This window comes from Peromyscus maniculatus, chromosome 7, assembly GCF_049852395.1.
Source record: "Peromyscus maniculatus bairdii isolate BWxNUB_F1_BW_parent chromosome 7, HU_Pman_BW_mat_3.1, whole genome shotgun sequence".
Classification (NCBI taxonomy): Eukaryota; Metazoa; Chordata; class Mammalia; order Rodentia; family Cricetidae; genus Peromyscus; species Peromyscus maniculatus.
Genome location: NC_134858.1, coordinates 106,693,713 through 106,716,983, shown reverse-complemented (window position 1 = coordinate 106,716,983; position 23,271 = coordinate 106,693,713). Strand labels below are relative to the sequence as shown.

The 23,271-nt window shown below is 44.2% G+C and overlaps 1 protein-coding gene across 14 annotated transcripts in view; it reads left to right on the top strand.

The window, feature by feature from the left end:
• The window catches only part of Arih2 (ariadne RBR E3 ubiquitin protein ligase 2), a 53,493-nt gene extending 33,605 nt beyond the window's left edge, over window positions 1-19,888 (top strand). For 13 of the 14 annotated variants that reach the window (XM_076577069.1, XM_076577068.1, XM_042281685.2 and 10 more), the window contains 13 exons: window positions 1,273-1,340; window positions 4,645-4,708; window positions 5,254-5,404; window positions 6,699-6,820; window positions 8,390-8,499; window positions 10,466-10,583; window positions 11,940-11,990; window positions 12,082-12,103; window positions 15,073-15,224; window positions 15,570-15,713; window positions 16,688-16,756; window positions 19,113-19,196; window positions 19,409-19,888. In XM_076577069.1, coding sequence (XP_076433184.1) covers window positions 5,293-5,404; window positions 6,699-6,820; window positions 8,390-8,499; window positions 10,466-10,583; window positions 11,940-11,990; window positions 12,082-12,103; window positions 15,073-15,224; window positions 15,570-15,713; window positions 16,688-16,756; window positions 19,113-19,196; window positions 19,409-19,480 — 1,056 coding nt within the window. In that variant the 5' untranslated portion in view covers window positions 1,273-1,340; window positions 4,645-4,708; window positions 5,254-5,292 and the 3' untranslated portion in view covers window positions 19,481-19,888. Of the gene's footprint in view, window positions 1-1,272; window positions 1,341-4,644; window positions 4,709-5,253; window positions 5,405-6,698; window positions 6,821-8,389; window positions 8,500-10,465; window positions 10,584-11,939; window positions 11,991-12,081; window positions 12,104-15,072; window positions 15,225-15,569; window positions 15,714-16,687; window positions 16,757-19,060; window positions 19,197-19,408 lie in introns of all 14 variants that reach the window. The other variant, XR_013052940.1, reaches the window with a different exon arrangement.
• The last annotated feature ends 3,383 nt before the right edge of the window (window positions 19,889-23,271 follow it).

Genomic DNA, 23,271 nt, shown 5'->3' with positions numbered 1-23,271 from the left:
AGCAAGTTCCAGGGCAGCCAAGTCTAGCTACACAGAGAAGCCCTGTCTTGAAAAACCAAAACAACAACAATAACAAAACTGGTTTTAAAAATGTTATTTATTTGAGACAGGGTCTCACTGTGTGGCTAGCCTGGTACTTTCTGTATACTAGAGATCTGCCTGCCTCTACTCCCAAGTCCTGAGATTAAGGGCATGTGCTACTATGCCCAGCTTTATTTTTGAGACAGGGTCTCACTATGTAGCCGTGGCTGACCTGAAACTTGCTTTGTAGAGCCACTTGATCTTGAACTCACAAAAGATTTGCCCGCTGAGATTAAAATTATGTGCTACCAGTAATCTGACCTTAAATTCTTTATTTTGTTGTTTATGGAATATAAATCAAGAATTCAAAGCCTGGAGATGTGTGGTTAGTCCTAACTAGAAACATACTCTCTGTGTGTATGTGGCCCCATAGGATAGCATGTGAGAATATATGTCACATTTGGGAACCCAGTTGGGAAGCTCTCTTGCTTATGTTGGATATCACTTTTCCCTTGAGATAGGGTTTTAATATGTAGTTTTAGCTTTCCTGGAACTCTCTCTGTAGCCCAGGCTAGCCTCAAACTCAGAGATCTGCCTGCCTCTGCCTCCCAAGTGCTGGGATTAAAGGCATACGTCATTGCACCTAGCTCAGATAATATGGGGTTTTTTTATTGTTGTTGTTGTTTTGGTTTTTTTTGTTTTGTTTTGTTTTTGAGACAGGGTTTCTCTGTGTAGCTTTGGAGCCTGTCCTGGATCTCACACTCTGTAGACCAGGCTGACCTTGAACTCACAGAGATCCGCCTGCCTCTGCCTCCTGAATGCTGAGATTAAAGGTATGCACCACGGCTGCCTGGCAGATACTACATTTTTTTATTATAAAGAGATTTTCTATTCATTTTACATACCAACCACAGATTCCCCTCTCCTTCTTCCTCCCATCCCCCAGCCTTCCCTCTGCAACCCACCCCCCATTCCCACCTCTTCCTTAATTAATATATAAAGGATGATTTTTTTCAGTGTCCAGTGAGAGTTTCTAAATTTTTTTTTTAAGGAAACATTAATGAAAATAAAGACCAAGAACAAGGGATATATAAAATAACTAATATAAGAAATTTAACTTAAAAAAAAGCATGCAACTAAGAGAAAGAATATGGACCTAGCATAGTGGTGGATGTATACAGTCTCAAACTATAGTGCACTATGCGGAAACTACAGTTAAAATTCGTTATTTTTTGTTGTTGTTTCTTACAGGTGTCTCATTCAGTTGCAAAACTTATATTAGTTAATTTCCACTGGCAAGTCTCAGAGATTCTGGACAGGTAAGATGTTCAGGGGAAAGAAGATAAAGTTCCCTGCTGAATCCTTCTTTGTCTGCCCACCTACTATGATTTTGTTGACATTTTAGAGTATGAGTGTGTGTGTGTATGCGTGTGTGTATGTATGTGTGTGTGTGTGTTATATTTCTAAAACTATTGTATGTTAGTTTCTTTTCTATTGCTGTTATGAAACACCATAACTGAAAGCAACTTGGAGAGAAAAGGGTTTATTTGGCTACATATCCTGAATCACAGTCCGTTGAGGAAAGCCAAGGCAAATATTCATAACTGACAGGAACCTGAAGGCAGGAACTGATGCACAGGCCACGATGAAGGGGTGTTATTTTCTGGCTTGCTCAGCTTGCTTTCTTGTAGCATCTAGAACCACCAGCCCAGGGGTGGCAACATACACAATGAGCTGGGCCCTCACTGTCACTAATTAAGAAAATGCCCTACAGGCTTGCCTACAGCCTGGTCTCTTGTTTTTAGACAGCTATTACATATCTCTGTCTTGGAACTCAGTATGTAGACCAGGCTGGCCTTGAACCCAAAGAATCCACCTGTCTCTGCCTCTGATCAAGTGTGTACTACCATGCCAGGCCTGCAGCCTGATCTTATGGAAGCATTTTCTCAGTTGAGGTTCCCTCCTCTCTGACTCTAGCTTGTGTTAAATTGACATAAAAACTAGTCAGCATGTATCATGGACAAGTAAGATGTTCAGTGGAAAGATGAAATCGCTTCTCTCCAGTGACTCTAGCTTGTGTCAAGTTGATAAAAACTAACTAGCATAGATCCTGGCCAGATAAGATACTGAGTTAGACATTCTCTCTCTCTCTCTCTCTCTCTCTCTCTCTCTCTCTCTCTCTCTCTCTCTCTCTCTCTCTCTCTCTCTCTCCCTCACACACACACACACACACACACACACACACACACACACACAAATGCATACTATTACTTCTAAAACACTTGATCATATTGAATATTCTTTTCTTGGAGCATACATACTCTTCTATTTCAGCTTTAATGCTAGCATATTTTGCTACTATGGGTATTTCATACAGGGTTGTTGTTTTTTTTTTGTTTTTTTTGGGTTTTTTTTTTTTTTTTGAGATTTAGTTCAAATCATCTGTATCTGTAATGGACCAATTTTTTTCTCCCCAAAAACCTTGAAAAATGGCTGCATGTGATGCTACATGCCTTTAACTTTTTTTTCTTTTAAGATTTATTTATTTCATGTATATGGTGCTCTCTCTATCTGCTTATGCACCTGCAGGCCACAAGAGGGGTGTCAGATCCCATTACAGATGGTTGTGAGCCACCATGTGGTTGCTGGGAATTGAACTCAGGACCTCTGGAAGAGCTGCCAATACTCTTAACCACTGAACCATCTCTCCAGCTGCCTTTAACTCTTAACATACTAGGAAAGTGCTTTCCCACTGAGCTGTATTCCCATCCCTGTTTTACTCTTTATTTTGAAATAGGATTTTGCTAAGTCATCTAGGTGCCCTAAGCTACTCTGTAGCCCAGGCTGGCCTTTAACTTGTAATCTGCCTGCCCCTATATCTGAAGTACCTGGGAATACATATCACTAGGCCCAGCTGGAGTGGATGATAATTTGGGGATGTGATGCTACTGCATGAACTATAGGAAGTTTGTCAGCACCTCTGGGCTTTACCTACTATATAAGTCAGGAGCAGTAAAATCCCCAAGTACTTGACAATCAAAAATATCTCGCCGGGTGGTGGTGACGCACGCCTTTAATCCCAGCACTTGGGAGGCAGAGCCAGGAGGATCTCTGAGTTCGAGGCCAGCCTGGGCTACCAAGTGAGTCCCAAGAGAGGCGCAAAGCTATACAGAGAAACCCTGTCTCGGGGGAAAAAAAAAAAAAAAAAAAAAACTCTTAGGGCCAGGAGGAGGGAGGAGGGGGAGATCTGTGGTTGGTATGTAAAATGAATAGAAAATTTCTTAATAATGAAAAAAAATCTTCTAGTTGGACATGGTAGCTCCTCTTGTCTCTAGTACAGAAATTACATATATGTGCCACCAAGGTTAATGTAGTGCAGGGCATCAAAGCCAGTAACTTGTGTATGCTAAGCAAATACTGAGCTCCAACCTTACCCCATATTTTTTATTCTTAAATTATGTTTCTTTTATTTTTATGATTTTACATCTCTATAAACATAAAGTTATGCTGTATGCATTCTTCTGCTTTGTATTTAATATGGTTGCATTTTATACTATCTACTCATTAGAAGACATTTATCTTTTCTCTGCAAAAAAAAAAAAACCTTTTTGAGGGATGGAGAGGTGGTTCAGTGGTTAAGAGCACTTTCAGAGGATCCAGATTTAATTCCTAGCACCACGTGGCAACTTACAGCTGACTCTAGATTCAGGGACTCCAATACCCTCTCTTGGCCTGCATAGCACTAGGCATTCATATGATGTACATACATACGTGTAGGCAAAAATTCATACACATAACATAAATATTAAGGGCTGGAGAGATGGCTCAGAGGTTAAGAGCACTGACTGCTTCTCCAGAGGTCCTGAGTTCAATTCCCAGCAACCACATGGTGGCTCACAACCATCTATAATGAGATCTGGTGCCCTCTTCTGGTCTGCAGATATACATGCAGGCAGAACACTATATATATAAAATATATATATATAAAATAAGTAAATCTTTAAATAAATAAATACATAAATCTTTAAATAAATAAATATAAAAAAGCAAGCACGGGCCAGGCAGTGGTCATGCACGCCTTTAATCCCAGCACTTACGAGGCAGTGCTAGTTAGATCTCTGTGAGTTCTAGGCCAGCCTAGTCTACAGCTCTGGCTGTTCTGAAACACAGAGAAACCTTGTCTCAAAAAACAAACAAAACCAACTGGACATAGTGGCACACCCTTCAGTCTCAGCACTTAGAAGGCAGAGACAGACAGATCTCCATGAGTTCAAAGCCAGCCTGGTCTACATAGTGAGCTCTAGAACAGCCAAGGCTACATAGTGGAACTCTGTCCCCAACCTTCCTGCCCCTGCCTACCCCTCAGAAAGAAAAGGACATTTATATTGAGATAAAAGGAAACTTGGCTCAATAATGAAACAATTAGCAATAACCTCAAGCTCACTATGTCACTACGTTGGCTTTGAGCTTGCTGAGTGTTAGGATCATAGACCTGGACCGTTGTGCTGACACGGTAAAAGGCGCTTTAGTGCAACCACAGCATGTGATGGTTGGTTCTGTTATCGAGAGTTAAAAATGTCTCCAGCTTCTGATTCTCTGTAATTCTGCCTTTTTGTTTTGTAGGTACAGGTCTAATTCTGCTCAGTTGCTTGTTGATTCTCGAGTTCAGCCTAATCCATCAAAACATGTGAGTGTCTCCTGCTTTAGTGAGGCTTCATTGGATGGTCATGGCTCTCTGTGTCTTACAGGGTTAGCACCAGCTTTGTTTTGTACTATAGAGTATGCCCAAGATCCTTATTTAGCTCCTAATTGTCCCTTTTTTTCCTCTCTTTCTTTTTTTAATCTTATTATTTATTTAGTTTTTTACAGAGTCTTGTTATGTAGACCAGGCTGTCCTTAAACTCACAGAGATCTGCCTGCCTTTGTCTCCTGAGTGCTGGGGTTAAAGGCATGTGCCACCATGAGCATACATGCATGCCTGATGGGAATGGAGATCAGCAGAGGGCATCAAATCCTCCAAAACTAGAGCTAGAGATGGGTGTGAGCTGCCACATGGGTGCTGGGAACCTAATCCAGGTCTTCTGCTAAGTATCAGAAAACCCCAGAAGCTAGTCTTGTAATTTGGGCATATTTATCTGGAAAATCCACTGCCCTTCACAAATTGCAGTGTGACTGAATTATTGGTAAGAGCCTGTCTTTGGCTTATGTGGCTACATCTCGCTCACTCTCTAGGTCCCCACAGCCCATCCCCCTCACCACTGTGCAGTGTGTATGCAGTTTGTGCGGAAGGAAAACCTGCTCTCTCTGGCCTGCCAACATCAGTTTTGCCGAAGCTGCTGGGAGCAGCATTGCTCAGTACTTGTCAAGGACGGTGTTGGTGTAGGTGAGTCTGCACTGAACTTAAATATGGCTCTCAAAATAAATCTTTTTTTTTTTTTAATTTTAATTATATTTATTCATTATATCATTTGTGTGTAGTTCTGTGTAGCATATGTGTGTTTGGTGCCTCTAGAGGTCAGAAGAGGGCATGGGTTCCCCGGAACTGGTTTTACAGTTGGTGTGCTCATCATGAGGGTTTTTGGATGGAACCTCGTTCCTCTGCAAGAGCAATAAGTACTTTTAACTGCTAAGCCATCTCTCCAGTCTTAAAGTATTTGTCTTTCATTCTGTTTTTGTATACTTAAGCAAACTTTTCTTCTAAGATTAACAGGTTTTTATAGTTTCACCTGGTGGTTTCTAAATGCATCAATCTAAATAGCAACACAGTTTTCTGTAGTCTCCAGCAGAATAAAGAAATGAAAGGTTTTACAAATATTGGTGTGAGTACAAGGTGATCTTCTCACCTTTAAGAGAACTGTCCTTTGAGCTGTCTACCATGTCTGGATTCCTTCCCTCTACTGTCTTTTGAACAACATAACCTATATCAGATTTTATTACCAGCTAGTTGTTTTATTACAGCTATTTGTTGTTCTGTGACTTGATAATAGTAAGACTAATTAGAGCCATGTTGGTTGTTACCTGCAGAATCTCAGTATGTTAACCTGGGCATGGTAGTACAAGCCTGTCATCCCAACATTTGGGAGGAAGAAGCAGAAGCATCAAGAGTTCAAGGCCAGCCTCAGCCACATAGCAAGTTTGAGGCTAGCTTGGACTACATGAAATAGTCCCCTCTCCACCATACCCCCCCAAAAAAGAAAACATAAAAATGTCAGTATATTAGTGATAATCACATGTACATGATACAATAAAATCATTAGTCATATTAGTCACTAAGTCTATAATAATTTTTTGTTTTTATTTATTTTTGAGGCAGGTCTCACTGTGTAGCCCTGGCTGGCCTGGATCTCACTATGTCAATCAGGTTGGCCTCAAACTCTTTGAGATGCCACTGCCTCTGTCTCCCTAATATTGGGATTAAAGATGTGAGCCACTACATCCAACCCTATGGTTTTATTTAGTGGTGCTTGTGCTAATATATGGGTATTTGGGCACAATATTTTTGTTATATTACTATGAAAACATGTTAATTTCTCTCTTTGAAAAAATTCTTGATAAATATTTTGGGCAGAATTCCTATATGAAGTTAGAATGTATTGATTGAACCTAGTGGGTAAGTAAGTATATTGTGTTACGTCTTCTGCAGTATGACTACCCATCACATTTCCTTTGTTCAACAGGAGTCTCATGTATGGCTCAGGATTGTCCACTCCGAACACCAGAGGACTTTGTATTTCCCTTGCTTCCCAATGAAGAATTAAGAGATAAATACAGGCGCTACCTCTTTAGGGACTATGTGGAGGTATGAGCGCCCTGTTCTTTTGTCCTGTCTTTCTGAGCCTACCTTATACATTATAATCACAGCTGCCATTGGATTGTGGTTGGTGAGTCACATAGGTCTTGGGGCTGGAGAAAGGGCTCAAGTTGAGACTCTTTTAGAGGACCTGAGTTAGTTCCCAGCACTGATGTCCCATGTATATCTCCTGCTCCAGGGGATCTGACACCCTCTTCTACCTCTCTAAAGGCACCTGCACTCATGCACTCATGCATATACCCACCCACTCCCCACTTACCAACACATAATTTAATATAAAAATATATAATAAAGGCTTTGGGGTCAGAAAAACCACTGTGTAAATGCCAGATCTGTTACTTCCTTGTTATGAGACCACTTGCTTATTAATTTACCCGAATCTTGGTTTTCTTTTTAATTAATTATTTATTTTTATTTTATGTGCATTGGTGTTTTGCCATGAATGTCAGGTTCCCTGGAACTGGAATTACAGACAGTTGTGAGCTGCCGTGTGGATTCTAAAATTGAACTCAGGACCTCTGGAAGAGCTGTCAATGCTCTTAACCTCTAAGCCATCTCTCTAGGCCTCAGTCTTGGTTTTCATTTCCATTATATGGGCAGTCATCCCAAAGTATACACAGTTGATGTAACAAGCTGAGCAAGCCGTCTTCTGTGAGGAGTAAGCATAGGTCTGGTATAGCCCAAGAGTTGCGATTCCATTTGGTTCTGTACACTCATCTGCACACTTCAGCCCAGAGAAGGGCTGTTTTCTTTTGTAGCAGTTTGAAAACTTGTTCATGATTCCAGCATTTTAGATTCTTTTCCCTTTTTAGGCTACCTGTCCAGCTTTACAGATTCTGTGCAGCATAATTTTTTATCTTTGTCTTTTATTACTTAGTTTAAAAGCTTATTGGATTGGTGGTTGTCTTGCACACATGCAGGATAAACACAAAGCTTTATCTTCTTTTTTTCTTGTTTTGGTTTTGGTTTTGGTGGCAAGGTTTCTCTTTGTAGCCCTGAATTTCCTGGCTGACCTTGAACTCAAAGAGATCCACCTGCATCTGCCTCCCAAGTACTGGGATTAAAGGCCTGCGCCACCACTGTGGCTTGGGCTTATTTCTTTGCATAATTTGTTGCCTTGGGTAGATTGTTGGGGATCTTTGAGCCTGTGAGCTGTGAGATGCATAGGTTACTGAGCTGTGTTCTCATGCAGTTCACATCAAAACATTTTTTCCTGAGACATGTTTTCCCTATGTTGGCCAGGCTAACTACCTGGGCTCAAACAATCCTTCTGTCTTAGTCTTCCAAGTAGCTAAGTAACTAAAGCTACAGGCACACATGTCTGCTCCCAGCCTACAGGTACCTTCTTGTATAATAACTTTAAATTAGTGGGTACCTATTTTAAGCTAAAATTCTCTTCAGTAATTAGTTAATATCAGTTCTTCACAACATCCATCCTAAGTTTATTTAGTCCTTTGGTACAAGTTATTAGCTAGAAGAACAGAGGCACTTGAACAGTCTGTTGAGAGGCAACAATTAGAAGATGTCCTCATCCTTTCCGTGTGTGTGTGTTCACAGAGTCATTACCAGCTCCAGCTGTGCCCTGGTGCAGACTGCCCCATGGTTATTCGGGTACAGGAGCCCAGAGCTCGCCGAGTGCAGTGCAATCGATGCAACGAGGTCTTCTGGTAAGAGGGAGTGAGTGCTGAGAAGTCCTGGGTTCGTGGCCCATCTCCTCCAAAGAGCCATGTTGTTAGATATAAGGACAGGGCTGGGAGAGGTGGAATATCTGTCTAGAAGAGTACTCTGCTCCAAGTGGCCACGTATGTGCCCTGTATTTTGTGTTCCTTGGGATGTTTTGATAAATGAACAGACTTTAGAGACAAGGAAGTAGTAGGTTCCTGAAGAATATGTTAAGTTTATACTGTACTCACAGCCAGAAATTGCCTATCTTTACTGACAATTTACATATGACTTCAACATTTTCACCTTTCTCTGTTTTGAACTTTTCTTAGCTAACTTTTTAAATTTAAATTTATTTTTATTTTTTAGGCAAGGTCTTGTTTAGCTCAGGCTGACCTCAGATTCACAGTATAGCCAAGGATGACCTTGAACATCTGATTATCATCTTCCTTCACCTGCCCTCTCCATGCCCAGTTTATGTGGTGCTAGGGATTGAAGTCAGGCCTGTGTGCCTGCTAGGCAAGCACTTTACCAGAGGAGCTAGATTCCCCACACCCCTTAAGCTAACTTTTTTTGTTTATTTGTCTAGTTTTGGTTTGTTTTGAGACAGAGTCTTGCTATATAACTTTGGCTATCTTGGATCTTACTTTGTAGACCAGGCTGGTCTCAGAATCATATAGATCTGCCCCCCCCCCCCCAGAGCTGGTATTGACTTTTTGTGCCACCCCACTGGTACTGGCTGACTTATAAAACCGATCCATGAGTGAGTTGTACATCTGAGGTATTTCTCATTCTGTAAATTCCATGCACATAGCCAAAACTTAACAAATTCTTTCCAAGTGGTAAGCGCTGTCCAGCCGTTTTCCCTACATATCACAACTGTGGGATTGCCTCTGTCACCATCCTAGTGAGGAAATCAAGGTACAAGGTAAATAAACCTACTAGTAAAGAGCAGAGCCACAGTTTAAATCCAGGTCTGTCCTGATTGCACTTCCCTGGAAGATGGATGGGTTTCTGCCTTTCAGGACAGTGAGGGACTCTGTCCCCCAGAGTTGAGAACTGAACAGTTGCTCTGCACCCTTTGTCTCCCATGAGTGGCTCTTTCCCGAGGCTCATGTCTGTTCTCCGCCTGTCACCTCACCCTTGACTTAGACAAGGAGGTGGGGCATGAGTCCTAGCTCTGTTTTTGTTTTTATTTTTTTTTGTTTTGTTTTAAGCTTCAATTCTTGTCAGATTTTACAAGTTCTGGCATTTGTGCATCCTTATACACATCTAGCCAGAAGGTGTAGAGAAACTCCCAAAACTTTCAGTTCTATTAAACCAAAATGAAGGTACTCTGCAGAGTACCTTCTGAGTACTTGCCTTCCCAAAACCTGAAGGCTAAAGATGTAGCTCAGTTTGTAGAGTTTGTGTTGCACACAAAGCCTTGAGTTTGAGCTTCTGCACCACATAAACCAGGCATGTTTGGCTCATGCCTGTAATGCTGGTACTCAGGAAGTAGAAGCAGAAAGATCATGAGTTTAAGGTAATCTTTGGAGGCCACCCTGAGATATGAGGCCCTGTTGCCAGAGGGGGAAAAAAAAAACCAAAACAACACACAAATCTGGTCTCAGGGCAGGGAATGTAGCTTCATAGTAAAGTCCAAGGCCTTGAGTTTAGTCTCCAGCACCTAAAAGAAAGGTGAGGAGGAAGCTGGGCTCATTTTACTCCTTTCAGGAAGGGTTAATACAGTCTAAGATGTTTAAGGTGAAACTTCATGTGGACCTACTGAGCATGTCTCAGGCTCAAGTTGAAAAAACATTTATAATGTGTTTCATTATAATTCTGGGTGATTAAAGTCCCTAAGACCTTAAAAAGTCATTTTTGCCTAGAGCTTTAATTTAGGATCTGTTAGCTCAAACAAGAGGAAAATTTAAAACATGAAACCCTGACTTGATGAATATTTGAATGTGTTTCTTTTCTAATTTTAAGTTTCAAGTGTCGACAGATGTATCACGCCCCCACAGACTGCGCCACAATCCGGAAATGGCTCACCAAGTGTGCAGATGACTCTGAAACCGCTAACTACATTAGTGCTCACACTAAAGACGTAAGGACTGTGTGTTACCTGTAATGGAACTTCCCCAAGTGTTGCTACCCAGGGCTCTGCCCTCATGATTGGCCATCTGAGAGCAGAGCACAGCCTAGGAGCTTATTAGAGACTTTGGACACTCAGCCATCCTTTTTTTCTTTTTCAGCCATAGTTTTATCAATTTTTACCCTTGGATTTTTTTTTTTTTTTAATGCTGGACATAGTTGCCCACACCTTTAATCCTTGCACCGAGACAGAGGCAGATGGATCTCTATAAGATTGAGGCCAGCCTGATCCATATCACAGTTCCAGGACAGCCAGGTCCTGGAACTGAGACCCTGTCTCAAAATAGAAACTAATAATAGGGTTGGGGATTTAGCTCTCAGTGGTAGAGCGCTCAAGGCCCTGGGTTCGGTCCTCAGCTCTGGTTAAAAAAAAAAGAAAAAGAAAAAGAAAAACTAATAAATTTTTTTTTACTTTATGTGTATGAATGTTCTGCTTGAATACTTGTATGTGCACCACATGCATGCTGGTTGGGTGCTCTGGAACCGGAATTATGGATGGTTTTGAGTCACTGTGTGGTACTAGAAATTGAACCCAGGTCCTCTGCAAGAGCAACAAGTGCTGTTAACTGCTGAGTCATCTCCAGTCCCAGATGCATTTATTTTAATAAAATTCCAAAATACTTAGAAAAGTTTGACCCAAAGGAGAACCAATTAGGAAAAAACCCTAATTGTTATTGAATATGTACCAAGCTTTGATAGCCCTGGGAGTGGAGTGGTTAATTTACCTAGCTCATAAATAGCAAGACTGTACTACAAGCCCACATATTCTCAGTATTCCTTAAGTCTTCCCCTGGGAGAAGGATACATTGTTCCCTGTGCACTCACTCACTGACTTACTGAGAACTACCCATAGACTGCTTCACCCTGATGGGAGGCTCCTTGTCAGACTAGTCCTTGGGTTGCTGGCCTTTTTCAAGTGAGAGGAGTTCTGAGATGGTTGCTACACCCTCTCCTAGAAGCCAGGGTCCGAGCAAGCTCACCAGGACTTCCTCTAGGGTGGCCGTTCTCCCAACCAGCAGGCTTTCTGCAGCCTCAGCCTGGGCTTAATCTGAGTGGTGTTAGAGCAAGGACAGATGGTAGAAGACTCAGTGGGGCCCAGCTGGTACTCAGATTATCTCAGAGCCAAACACGCTGACCTCATTTCCTTACATTGCTGTTCCAGCCTCAGTGACCTGCCACATTTAAGGGAGACGCTCCTCCCCAGAAGTGCTTGCTATTGGGCACGGGTGCCTGGAGTTTTGTATAGTTTTTCTTAGAGCTGGGCTGGTGATGTGTGAGCCTAATGGCAGGCACCCTTCTGTCTCCTCAGTGTCCCAAGTGCAACATCTGTATTGAGAAGAACGGAGGCTGCAATCACATGGTGAGCAGAAGCACATGGCATTGCATGTGTGACACGGAGCTCTTGGTCAAAGTGTTCTTCCTAATGTGTTCTCTTCTCTTCTCTCTGACAGCAATGCTCCAAGTGTAAGCACGGTGAGTCCCAGCCTGGTCTCCATTACTTATTACTGAGTTTAAAACGAAGCAGCAAAGCAAGGGGACCTCCGTCCCTCCCTCCCTCCCTCCCTCACCCTCTAACGTGCGTAAGAACAGCTTTCAGTCTTTTATAATTCCACTGCCATCTTGCTCGTGTGGAGTTAAAAGTCAAGTTTGGTATGACCCTCATGCTCCTCGGTCATCCAGTACTTCTTTTTCCTTATCTTTCTTTTGTGGACAAGGTCTTGCTATGCAGTCCTTGCTGGCCTCATGCTTGCAGCTGGCCTCCGGTGCCTGTCTCCCAGGTGGTTAGATTACAGGCATGCGCCAACACATTCAAGGTTTTAGTGTGTCTTTATTCTTTTTGCCAAAACATACATATCAAGAGAATTATCTGAGATACTGTAAGAGGTGTCTTTTGGAAAACACTGTCCATGGCTTTGCCATGGTGCCCCAAAACCAGTTCTTCCTGAGCAGTTTCCAGAAGGACTTTTGGTTAGGTCTCCATCCATCGGGACCAGTTTACCCAGCTACAAATTGCTAGTTTCCCTTTCCTTCCTGCCAGATGAAGTTCCTGCAAATAGAAAATATGTTCAGATAGTCTCCCACACAATTTCTTCAATTCTGACCAGGAGACTCTGACCGATTCTTTTGGGGGGGGGGCGCGTGGGGGTCTTTGTTGTTTGGTTATTTTGAGACCAGTCTTACTATGTAGCCTTAGCTGTCCTGGAACTTTAATTATGTAACCAGGCTGGCGTCAAACTCAGCTCTCTCTACCTCCCAAGTGCTGTGATTAAAGGTGAGCACCACCACACACACAGTAAATGTCTATTTGTTAGGGCCCATGCTGATGCTGTTCCCACAAGCCTTCTGTAACCCAGGGTGTCTGTGATAAGGTTATAGACAGTTCTAGGACGGTGACTCTGAAGATAAATCAAAGGTTTCTTTGAGGATTTACCACTAGTAGGTTCTGGCACATTCCTTTTCTCTGTGCACATGTTGGAGGGAGGAGGAGTCTCCCCTACACTGAGAGCAGGGCATTGTGCATGTGTCTTGTTTAAAGAAGAAGGATAGTCAGGCACCCTGCTGTGCTTGCCGCTCTCTGCAGGGCACCAAGGAAAATTCTCTTTCTTTTCTTTTGGTTTTTCGAGACAGGGTTTCTCTGTGTAGCTTTGTGCCTTTCCTGGAACTCACTTGGTAGCCCAGGCTGGCCTCGAACTCACAGAGATCCGCCTGGCTCTGCCTCCCGAGTGCTGGGACTAAAGGTGTGCGCATTTACCACCCGGCTAAAATTCTTTTTTTTAACAGTTGTGTGTTGGGTGCCCCTGTAGTCCCAGCTACATGAGAAACTGGGCAGGAGAATTGGTTGAGCACAGATGTTGAGGCCAGTGTGGGTCTCATAGCAGTTACCCTGGTGCATAAAAATGAAAGGAAGGAGGCCTGGATTAGTAAAGCACACCTTCAATCCCAGCCCCTGGGAGGCAGAGGCTGGCGGGTCTCTGAGTTCGAGGACAGCCAGGGCTACACGGAGAAACCCTGTCTTGAAAACCAGAAAGAAAAGGAAGAAAAGCACAGAGACTCGATCACACATTTCTAGTGCCTGAGAAGCCTCGTCTCCTTGTCTCTCAAGAGCCAGTTTGCTGTATAATTCTGTCACTTACTAGAGCAACCTTAAGCAACAATCCTAACTGATGAAGGAAGGGACAGTGTAACCAAACTGTGGCTGTCTGCGTTTGACTTTTCCTTCTCCAAAATGTCCTAACAACTCCTTTTGGAAAGTCAGTGCCCAGGATAAAGTGTAAATCCTATTTCCCAGGTTCTGACAGAAACAGAGCGTAGACTAGATCTTGGACATCTAACAAAATTGTGGGTAACCTCTCTCCATTAGATGACAGTTGGTATTATTTGAATACATAGCATACTTTATTATAAGCACAGCATTCAATTAGTTATTTTTATGCACATTGGTGTTTTACCTGCATGTATGTCTGTCTGTGTGAGGGTGTCAGATCTTGGAGTTACAGACAGTTGTGAGCTGCCATGTGGGTGCTGAAAATTAAGCCTGGGTCCTGTGGAAGAGCAGTCAGTGCTATTAACTAGAGAGATGCTGAGCCATCTCTCTAGCCCTACATATCCTACTTTAGATGTTTTTCTTCTTGCCTTCCTCGCTTTGAGAATAGAATTGTAATTCCACATAGGAACTATTGAGTAGGTAGAGATTTTATACTAACGCACACTTTGAAAAGGGTGGGAGAGATTGCTCAGTAAGTGATGGCCTCCTGCAACACAGATATGATAATCTGACTTCAGGCCTCAGAACCCAAGTAACCAAGCTGGGTGTGGCGGCACATGCTTGTAATCCCATGTTGGAGAGAGACAGGTAATTCCTGGGACTTGCTGGCCAGCCAAACTAGCCAGCTAGTCTAACCTATTTGGGTGAACTCTAGACCTTGTCTCAAAAAAAAAAAAAAGGTGGATGAAATAAAATAAGTAGCAACTGAGGAAGAACATTCAGAATTGACCTCTGTCCTCTGTGTGTGTACATATACATAGATACAGACACACACCAAAAAGGGAAGAAGCTTTTGTTTCCAGTTTTGTATATAAAATCTTAGGATAAGTAGGAATTGTAAGTAATTAGGACAGTAATTTATATGGGCAGCGTGTGTTCTCGATGACAAGGGGGAGCTCCTGTGGGTGTTTTTTGCTTTTCACAATGGCGTTGACCGAGCTGACCAATGACTTTGTACAGTCAGCAGTAAGGCGCACAGCATGGGTGCTCATGGCCATTGGCTGTCCTTACAAGCTATGGGGACATTCAGTTGTGACAAGAATGAGAATTGCACCTCCCTCTGCAAAGAGTCACCCTTGGGAGTCTCTGCTCGGGTTAACCCTTCACCCTGCTCCTCTGTCTCCTCCTCAGAGGAGTGTCTTGTGAAGGTGAATGACTCGCCCTCTGTTCTGTGCAGACTTCTGCTGGATGTGTCTAGGAGATTGGAAGACACATGGCAGTGAGTACTATGAGTGTAGTCGGTACAAGGAGAACCCCGACATTGTCAACCAGAGCCAGCAAGCCCAGGCCAGGGAGGCCCTCAAGAAGTACTTGTTCTACTTTGAGAGGGTAGGTGTCTTATCGCACACCTGCCCCTCCCCCCAGAGTAGGCTTCTTCCACGTCACCACTGAGGTGAGATTGTGGGGGTGCTGTGTGCATGTGAAAGTCAGTGAATCGAGCTCCTTCCTCACCTGCCTGAGTGTTGCCTCTTGTCGATGTGGCTTGTTGGTTGGGCAGGACAACTGCGGCCGATGGGAAAGGACCTGGTATTACCGTGGTTGAGTGATGGATTTAGTCAGTCCTTTCCATAAGATAGACTTGTGTGGGCATGGCCTACCAGCCCAGGTGTTTGCTCTGATCTCTGCACCTTCCTGGGACTCCTGTATGTTTTTCCTTCTTCCTCTGCTTTGTAGTGGGAAAATCACAACAAAAGTTTGCAGCTAGAGGCACACACATACCATCAGATTCATGAGAAGATTCAAGAGAGGGTTATGAACAATCTGGGAACGTGGATTGACTGGCAGTACCTGCAGAATGCTGCTAAGCTGTTGGCCAAGGTATCTGCCCTCTTACTCTTCATCACTAATCCAACCTTGTCTCTGTTTGCTGCAAACATCAGGGTGAGAAGCCCCCTCTGAAAGGAGGGTAATTTGGTTCCCTGCATAGTTCTGCCTGTACATCTGTGGGTGCACATTGCCCTGTGATGAAATCCCAGTCCTTTTCTAGACGTCCAAGGCATTTCTGAGCGGTTTTACTGCCCCCCCCCCCCCCCCCCCCCCCCCCCCCCCCCCCCCCCCCGCCAGCAGTGAAAATTAGTCTTTTCTCCTTTGTCCCATCTCTGGATAACTGAAAGGAAATTATATGATTGATAAGTATTAAGATGTGTATATTTTGGCCTGGAGAGATGGCTCTGTGGTTAAGAGCACTGGCTACTATTCTAGAGGACCTGGGTTCAATTCCCAGCACCCACATGGCAGCTCACAACTGTCTGTATCTCCAGTTCCAGGGGATCTGATATCCTCATACAGACATGCAGGCAAAGCACCAATATATATAAAATAAAAATAAATTGTTCAGAAATTTTTTTAAGAATCTCAAAAAAAAAAAAAAAAAAAGAGCACTGGCTGTTCTTCCAAAGGTTCTGAATTCAATTCCCAGCAACCACATGGTGTCTCAACAACCATCTATAATGAGATCTTGGTGCCCTTTTCTGGCATGTAGGCAGAACATTATATACATAATAAATAAATCATTTAAAAGAAAGATAAGTATATTTTAATGTTCAACTAAAGATGGGAAAATCAAGAGGCAGCTGGTGGTAATAAATCAATTTGAACATGGTAGTTCTGTAGCCATTATTGTTTCAGTTTACCCTGTCTTCCTGTAGTCAGTCCATCATCTCTGTAGTTTTTCTATTGCTTTAAGATACACATGTCTTGAGTCACCATTTGCATGGTTGACTATGAATTGTAAGAGCCACCTGGGGTGTGGGTCAGGAAGATCCAGGTCCTTTTTTCCTTTTCTATTACAGTGTCGATACACCCTGCAATACACCTATCCATATGCGTACTACATGGAGTCTGGTCCCAGGAAGAAGCTGGTAAGCTGCCTTCCCACTCTTTCCTGCAGCTTTAGAGGGGCCTGTTTTTTACCAGTACTTGGCAAGTGGACAGGATCCTGACCTGCTCACTGGGAGAACAGAATCAAACTGTCTTACTGTAAAATCCATTGGTGCTCTGGGCATCTGTAAAATAGACCTCTGATGCAATTGGCTCCAAGCCTGTGACCACTTGGATAGCCAGTGGTCATACCTTGCACATCCTTACATTATATTTGCCGTTTATTCCTTCAGTTCTCCTCCTAGATATGGTTGTTTCTGCTGGTGATGAAGTAATCTTTATATATCACTTAAATGTGGAAAACATAGCATTTATATTATCCATTATCCCACCAGGAAAAAAAAAGATCACATTTGGCATTTTTCTAGCCTTTTTTTTTTTTTTTTTTTTTTTTTGGTTTTTCGAGACAGGGTTTCTCTGTGTAGCTTTGCGCCTTCCCTGGAACTCACTTGGTAGCCCAGGCTGGCCTCGAACTCACAGAGATCCGCCTGGCTCTGCCTCCCGAGTGCTGGGATTAAAGGCGTGCGCCACCACCGCCCGGCTGGCATTTTTCTAGCCTTTAAAATAATGTTACAGGAGTATGGCTTTGGAAGAGCCCCTGCCTAGCTCATGTGACATCCTGGATTCCATCCCAACATCTGAAAACCCAGTGTCAGACATGATTGCACACACCTATAATTCTAGCAATACAGACACAGAAGGATTGTGAGTTTTGGTCTAGCCTAGACTTCATAGCAGTACCTTATTTCAAAAAACAAAATCGGGGCTAGAAAGGTGGCTCAGAAGTTAAGAGCACTGGCTGCTCTTCCAGAGGTCCTGAGTTCAATTCCCAGCGACCACATGCATGGTGACTCACAACCATCTATAATGAGATCTGGTGCCCTCTTCTGGTGTGCAGGCTACATGCAGGCAGAACACTGTATACATAATAAATCTTAAAAAAAAAAAAAATGCAGTCAGGTACAGTGATGGCACATGAAACTCTAATCCCAGCACTCAGGAAGCAGAGGCGGGAAGATCTCTGAGTTCCAGGACAGCAGGGCTGTTATTACAGAGAAACCCCAGCTTGAGCAAAGGTACATGCATACAATTTTTTTTTAAATTTCTAATTTGCTCAGACCAACACATTCACATATTAAAATAAAAGCACATTAATAGAACAGTAATTACAGCAGTTATAAAACAATACTTTATTGTTACAAGTTTATCATTATTATAGCTGTCACCACTTACCAAATTGATTTTTTTTTTTTTTTTTTGGTTTTTCAAGACAGGGTTTCTCTGCATAGCTTTGCGCCTTTCCTGGAGCTCACTTGGTAGCCCAGGCTGGCCTCGAACTCACAGAGATCCGCCTGACTCTGCCTCCCGAGTGCTGGGATTAAAGGCGTGCGCCACCACCGCCCGGCCCCAAATTGATTTTTTAATGGCTACATAAATGCTTCATATATAGTGCCTTAATGTATCATCATTTGAAATGACAATTGTTTCTGTTTCACTGTCACAAATGAGGCTGAGAAAAATCTTTATGAATAACGTTTTATTAATCAGGTGTGTAGTTACTAAGTCAAAGAATTTGATTTTTTTCTGAGGTAGGGCCTCAAAAATACACACACACACACACACACACACACACACACCAAGCACCATGAACTCTTCCAGTCTCTGCCTCTCAGGTTTTAAAATTAAAGGCATGTATTACCACAGAGGCCAAATTGTTTGTTTTTTCAAAGGGTTTCTTTCATTTGGTCGGGCGGTTGGTTATTTTAGGGTTAGTTTCATATAGCTCAGGCTAGCCTCAAACTTGCTAGGTAACCAAGGAGGACCTTGAACTTCTGATACTCCTTAGTGTTGGGATTGCAGGCATGAGCCACCATACCCAGTTTATACCGTGCTGGGACTGAACCCAGGGCTTTGTACATCCTGGGTAGATATTTCACCAACTGAGATACATCCCTAACCCTGATTTTCAGACTTTTGTTTGGCTAGATGGCTAGGTAAAAGTAAGATGTTGAGTGAATACCGTGTCTTGAGAATGTCCCTTAACCTCACTTTTGCAGCATCTGTGTCCCAGTATTTTGGGGACATCTTTTCCTTTGGCTTTAAGTCCCCCACCATCCGTTAGTGGTAGAAGGCAAGTGTTGCTTTGCTGTTTGGTCCTCTCTCCTGGAAGCTCTCTGGATGATGTTTTCCCGCTCTGGGCATAGAGTAGTGGGCACTCTGAGGACAGCACCAGGCTTGTAGTTGCTAATCGAGCCTGAGGTGCTGCGTGTACCCTCCGTCTGCAGGCCCTGCCCGGCTACAGCCCCTCCTTTTGACCCTCCTGCTCTGCCCATACAGTTTGAATACCAGCAGGCTCAGCTGGAGGCTGAGATTGAAAACCTTTCGTGGAAAGTTGAGCGTGCAGACAGCTATGACAGAGGGGTAAGTGCCTTCTGCCCTCTTGCAGGTAAGGGAAGGGTATTGCATTAATATGTGGTTGTATTGGGGAGGGACTTAAAGCTTCTGCAGTGGAGGGTGGAAGATCCAATTTTTTTTTAGACTCCTTGGAGCCACAGCCGCGATGACTGTGGCTCTGGCTCCTCTTTGCTCCTGGCATGGGGACTTGTGAACACCTGTTTTATGTCCTTTGTCAGGACTTGGAAAACCAAATGCACATAGCAGAGCAACGGAGAAGAACCCTGCTGAAGGATTTTCACGACACCTAAGCAAGGCTGCGGATGTGCCGGGGTAGGAAGATGTAGCTGTGAGGCCTCCCAGCTACCGTACTGCATGCTGCAGGCTCTGCCTTTCACGACCCCAGGCAACAGCCAGGGCCCCACTCCTGAGAGACACTGGCAACACACCTCTTAGTCAATTTGTTTTCTCCTCATCTTTTTGCTTTTTGTTTCTACCAGGGTAGAGGCCTTGGTGAACTGGTCTCTAGTAAGGACTCTTAAATTCTCCCTGGATGGTTGTTGGGAGGGAGGGAACTTTTTTTTTTCTGAATGGCTATTAATAGTATTAGATCATTACAACTTATGTAATTTTCAAAGGCTGTACGATTACAAAGAAAAAAGGCAAACCATAGGATAACACAGAGCCCTTTTGAAAATAAATTGGCATTGGAGTGTTTACCCTCTAGCTATTTTACTTAGAATGTAACTTGATGCTGCCCACCCACCGAGCCTCAGAATGTCTGCACTGCCAGGGTCCCTGGGCTGGACTCTGCTTTCCAGCATCATGTTTGACCGTGACTGGAGTCCCAAAGGAAGAGGGTGGGTGGCAGACTGTGGGGAACTGAGTTGACCTCATACCAGGCATGGAGCCCAGGGAGTCTTGTACCTTCTGCCTTAGCTGGGCAACAAGGGCACAGAGCAGAGCAAGGTGTCTCTGTGGGCTTGCTTTTATTCTTGAATGTGAGGCTTGCCTGAATTGGGCCACCACGTCAGAACCCATGTCAGAGCAGAGGTGGGCTTTCACATCTCCCGACTGGGAGACTCGTTCAGCATGGTCTCACAAAGATAAGAGTCCACCTTTGAAAGGAATCATTCCCTAAACAAGTTTCCTTTTCTTTGGTTGTTCCTTTTGATCCAGTATTCAAGTGGTGTACTCTGACTAGGGTCACATGTGGCCATGTCTGACACCGTCTTACTGAGTGAACATCAGGGTCAGAGTTTAGCGTGGCCCTACAAGGGCATGGGCCTTGGGGCTCAAGAGCTAGGTTTGCACAAGTTCTTTTTATGTTAGCTGGAGTGTGGCCAGAAGCTGCTCTGGGGTGGGGTGTGTTCCCCTTGCCTAGTTGCAGCTGTCAGAGGACCCCATCTCTAGGGTCTGGGAGTCTAAGGCCAGGGGAATCCCTGGTTTGTGGTCCCAGTTCCTTTACTAGAAGGGGCTGGCCAGAGGAAAGGACCAGTTCTTGCACAGTCAAGTGCAAGGGAACAGGTAGCTTGCCTGGCGTCCTTCCTGTCTTGAACCTGGTCCTGTGGGCCTTTGAAAAGTTAGATCTGTGATCTCTGGGGTTTCCATGGCTTTGTTCAGTGCCTCCCCTCGGAAACTGGCAGAGCTGTCTATACTTGACAGGGCCTCCTTGAACTCCTAGGAGAGCCTACAGAGAAATCTGTGACTACTATGAAGCAGATTCTTTGATAGTCATACATTTTCACCTCCAGTCAGCAATTACCTAGGTACCACGTAAAGCTGTAAAATTGAGTTGTTCTTCAAGACGGTGACAGCTGTGACTCTTGGGGTACTTAGCCAGCTGCACATTCTTTCACCTCCTCAGATTTTGTCTCTTCATGTTGTCCTGACAAGTGAGAGACTGTGGGGTGGACTGGGAGAAGTACTTTGGTATACAGTGGGGGCTGACTGTGAACAAGGAGTATAGTACTCCTGCCCAGGCCCCGGGGTGGCGTGTGGATTCCGTGCTGATGCAGACCTCTCCATCAGTGGCACCGCCATGACACAGGACCAGGGTTGCCTCTCTGCAGCCTGACCCCTGGGCGCTTTCTCACTGCACAGCTGCGGGTTCTTCCTCACAGGCTGTGACCCTGACCGTTGGCACTACGGGAGCTCTGCAGCCACAGCTGGTGGCACCTCACGGTGGAGACCTTCCTCGGGTGCCCTCAGTGGCCGTCCTTTGCTAACATTATCAGGGCCATCTTCAAAGTCAGGCAGGGGTGTGGTTTGGTTTGCTGTTGGCCCTGCAAAGGGTAGAGAAAAACATGTTTCCAAGAACTGACCAGATCCTTGGTTTTCTTCAAAGAAAAGTTGAGGTGATGTCATCTGCTCAAAGTTGAGTGGTTTATTCAAAATAAACTAAGTTTCTGATTATAAAAATGTGCGGAGTCTTCTTTCAAAGTGTGCAGGTTCTTCCCCCTCCTCCAGGGGCTGTGAGAGCCCAGCCAGACTTAGCACTGCTCTTCCTGTGGGGAGAAGGCAGCTCTGAGAGCTCCCTGCAGAAGGAAAAGGAGTCACTTGAGAGTCTCCTTTCCTTAGAGACAGGTTGAGCCGTTCCCTACAGACATCTTGGAACTGAGGTGGGAATGCCCTAAGCCCTGCCATTTAAAGACATCGTGTCCCTGCAAAGCAGGTGCAGACCACATGGCAGAGGACGGTATGGCTCTTGAAAGTTATAGACAAAACTCAGGTCAAAACCGGAAGTGGGTTTGTGTTCTGATCTGTGTAAGCAGGCATTAGTGCAAGGAACTGAAGGAACTGCAGGGTAAGATGGACACTAGCACTGTGCTGGGCCGGCTGCAGTCAGTCCACACTGCTGTCCTGGCCTCACGTGTGCTGCCCTTGTGCTTAGTACTGGGTACACAGTCGGGTGTGAAGGGCCGAGAAGTCGACCCTAGAAGTGCCTCTATTTAGTTCACAAGGGACACAGAAGGAATTGGCCACTCAGTGATGTTTTTATGTGCGTGTTGGTATTTTGTGTGTGTGTGTACTATGTCTGTGTAATCCGTGCACGCCTGGTGCCTGAGGAGCCATGTGGGTGCTGGGAATCAAACCCAGGTCCTCTGCAAGAGTAACAAGTATTCTTAACACCTGAGCCAACTCTCCAGCCCCTACTAGTGAATTTGTTTACTAGGCAGCAAGGCCTGGGACCAGTTAAGCACAGGGCCATCCTTGAAAATCAGTGGGCATCAAAGTACCTTGTCATTCACACTACTTTTGGTGATCTGTACCCAAAGAGTGTCCAGGTAAGATGGTCCAGTGGGTAAAGGCATTTCCCTGACAGCTGAGTGAGATCCTCGGTTCCATGTGGCAGAAGGAGAAAACTGCTGCACGTTGTCTCCGCCCTCCACACACTGGTCACAGCGCAAACATACATACATTTAAAGGTTTAAAAAAAAAGGTTTTGCCGGGCGTTGGTGGCGCACGCCTTTAATCCCAGCACTCGGGAGGCAGAGCCAGGCGGATCTCTGTGAGTTCGAGGCCAGCCTGGGCTACCAAGTGAGCTCCAGGAAAGGCTCAAAGCTACACAGAGAAACCCTGCCTCAAAAAAACCAAAAAAAAAAAAAAAAAAAAAAGGTCTTAAGGGGCTGGAGAGTTGACTCAGCAGTTTAGAGCACTTGTTACTCTTGCAGAGGACCTGGGTTCAATTCCCAGCAGCCACATAGTGACTTACAACTGTCTGTAACTCCAGTTCCAGGAGACCTAACACCCTTTTCTGGCCAGCAAAGGCATGCATATGCACAAATGCATGCAGGCAGGCAGAACAAACAAATTTTTCTAGAAATTTTTTAAAGGCTAGAAGGATATGGTCTGTATATTACTGTCTGAAAGTCACAGTATCTTTGATAAAATTCTAGGGGTAGCACACATACCTATAATCCCAGAACCTGGGAGTCTGAGACAGGAAGACAAATTCAAGGCTAGCCTGGGCTGTTACCTACTGAGACCTTGTCTCAAAGGGGAGAAGAAAAAAAAAAAAAGCCATGCTAAATTCGCGATTCTTTTGCTTGGTGCTCATCAACAGTTGAAAACTATAGTTTCTAGAAATTGTTAATTGTTT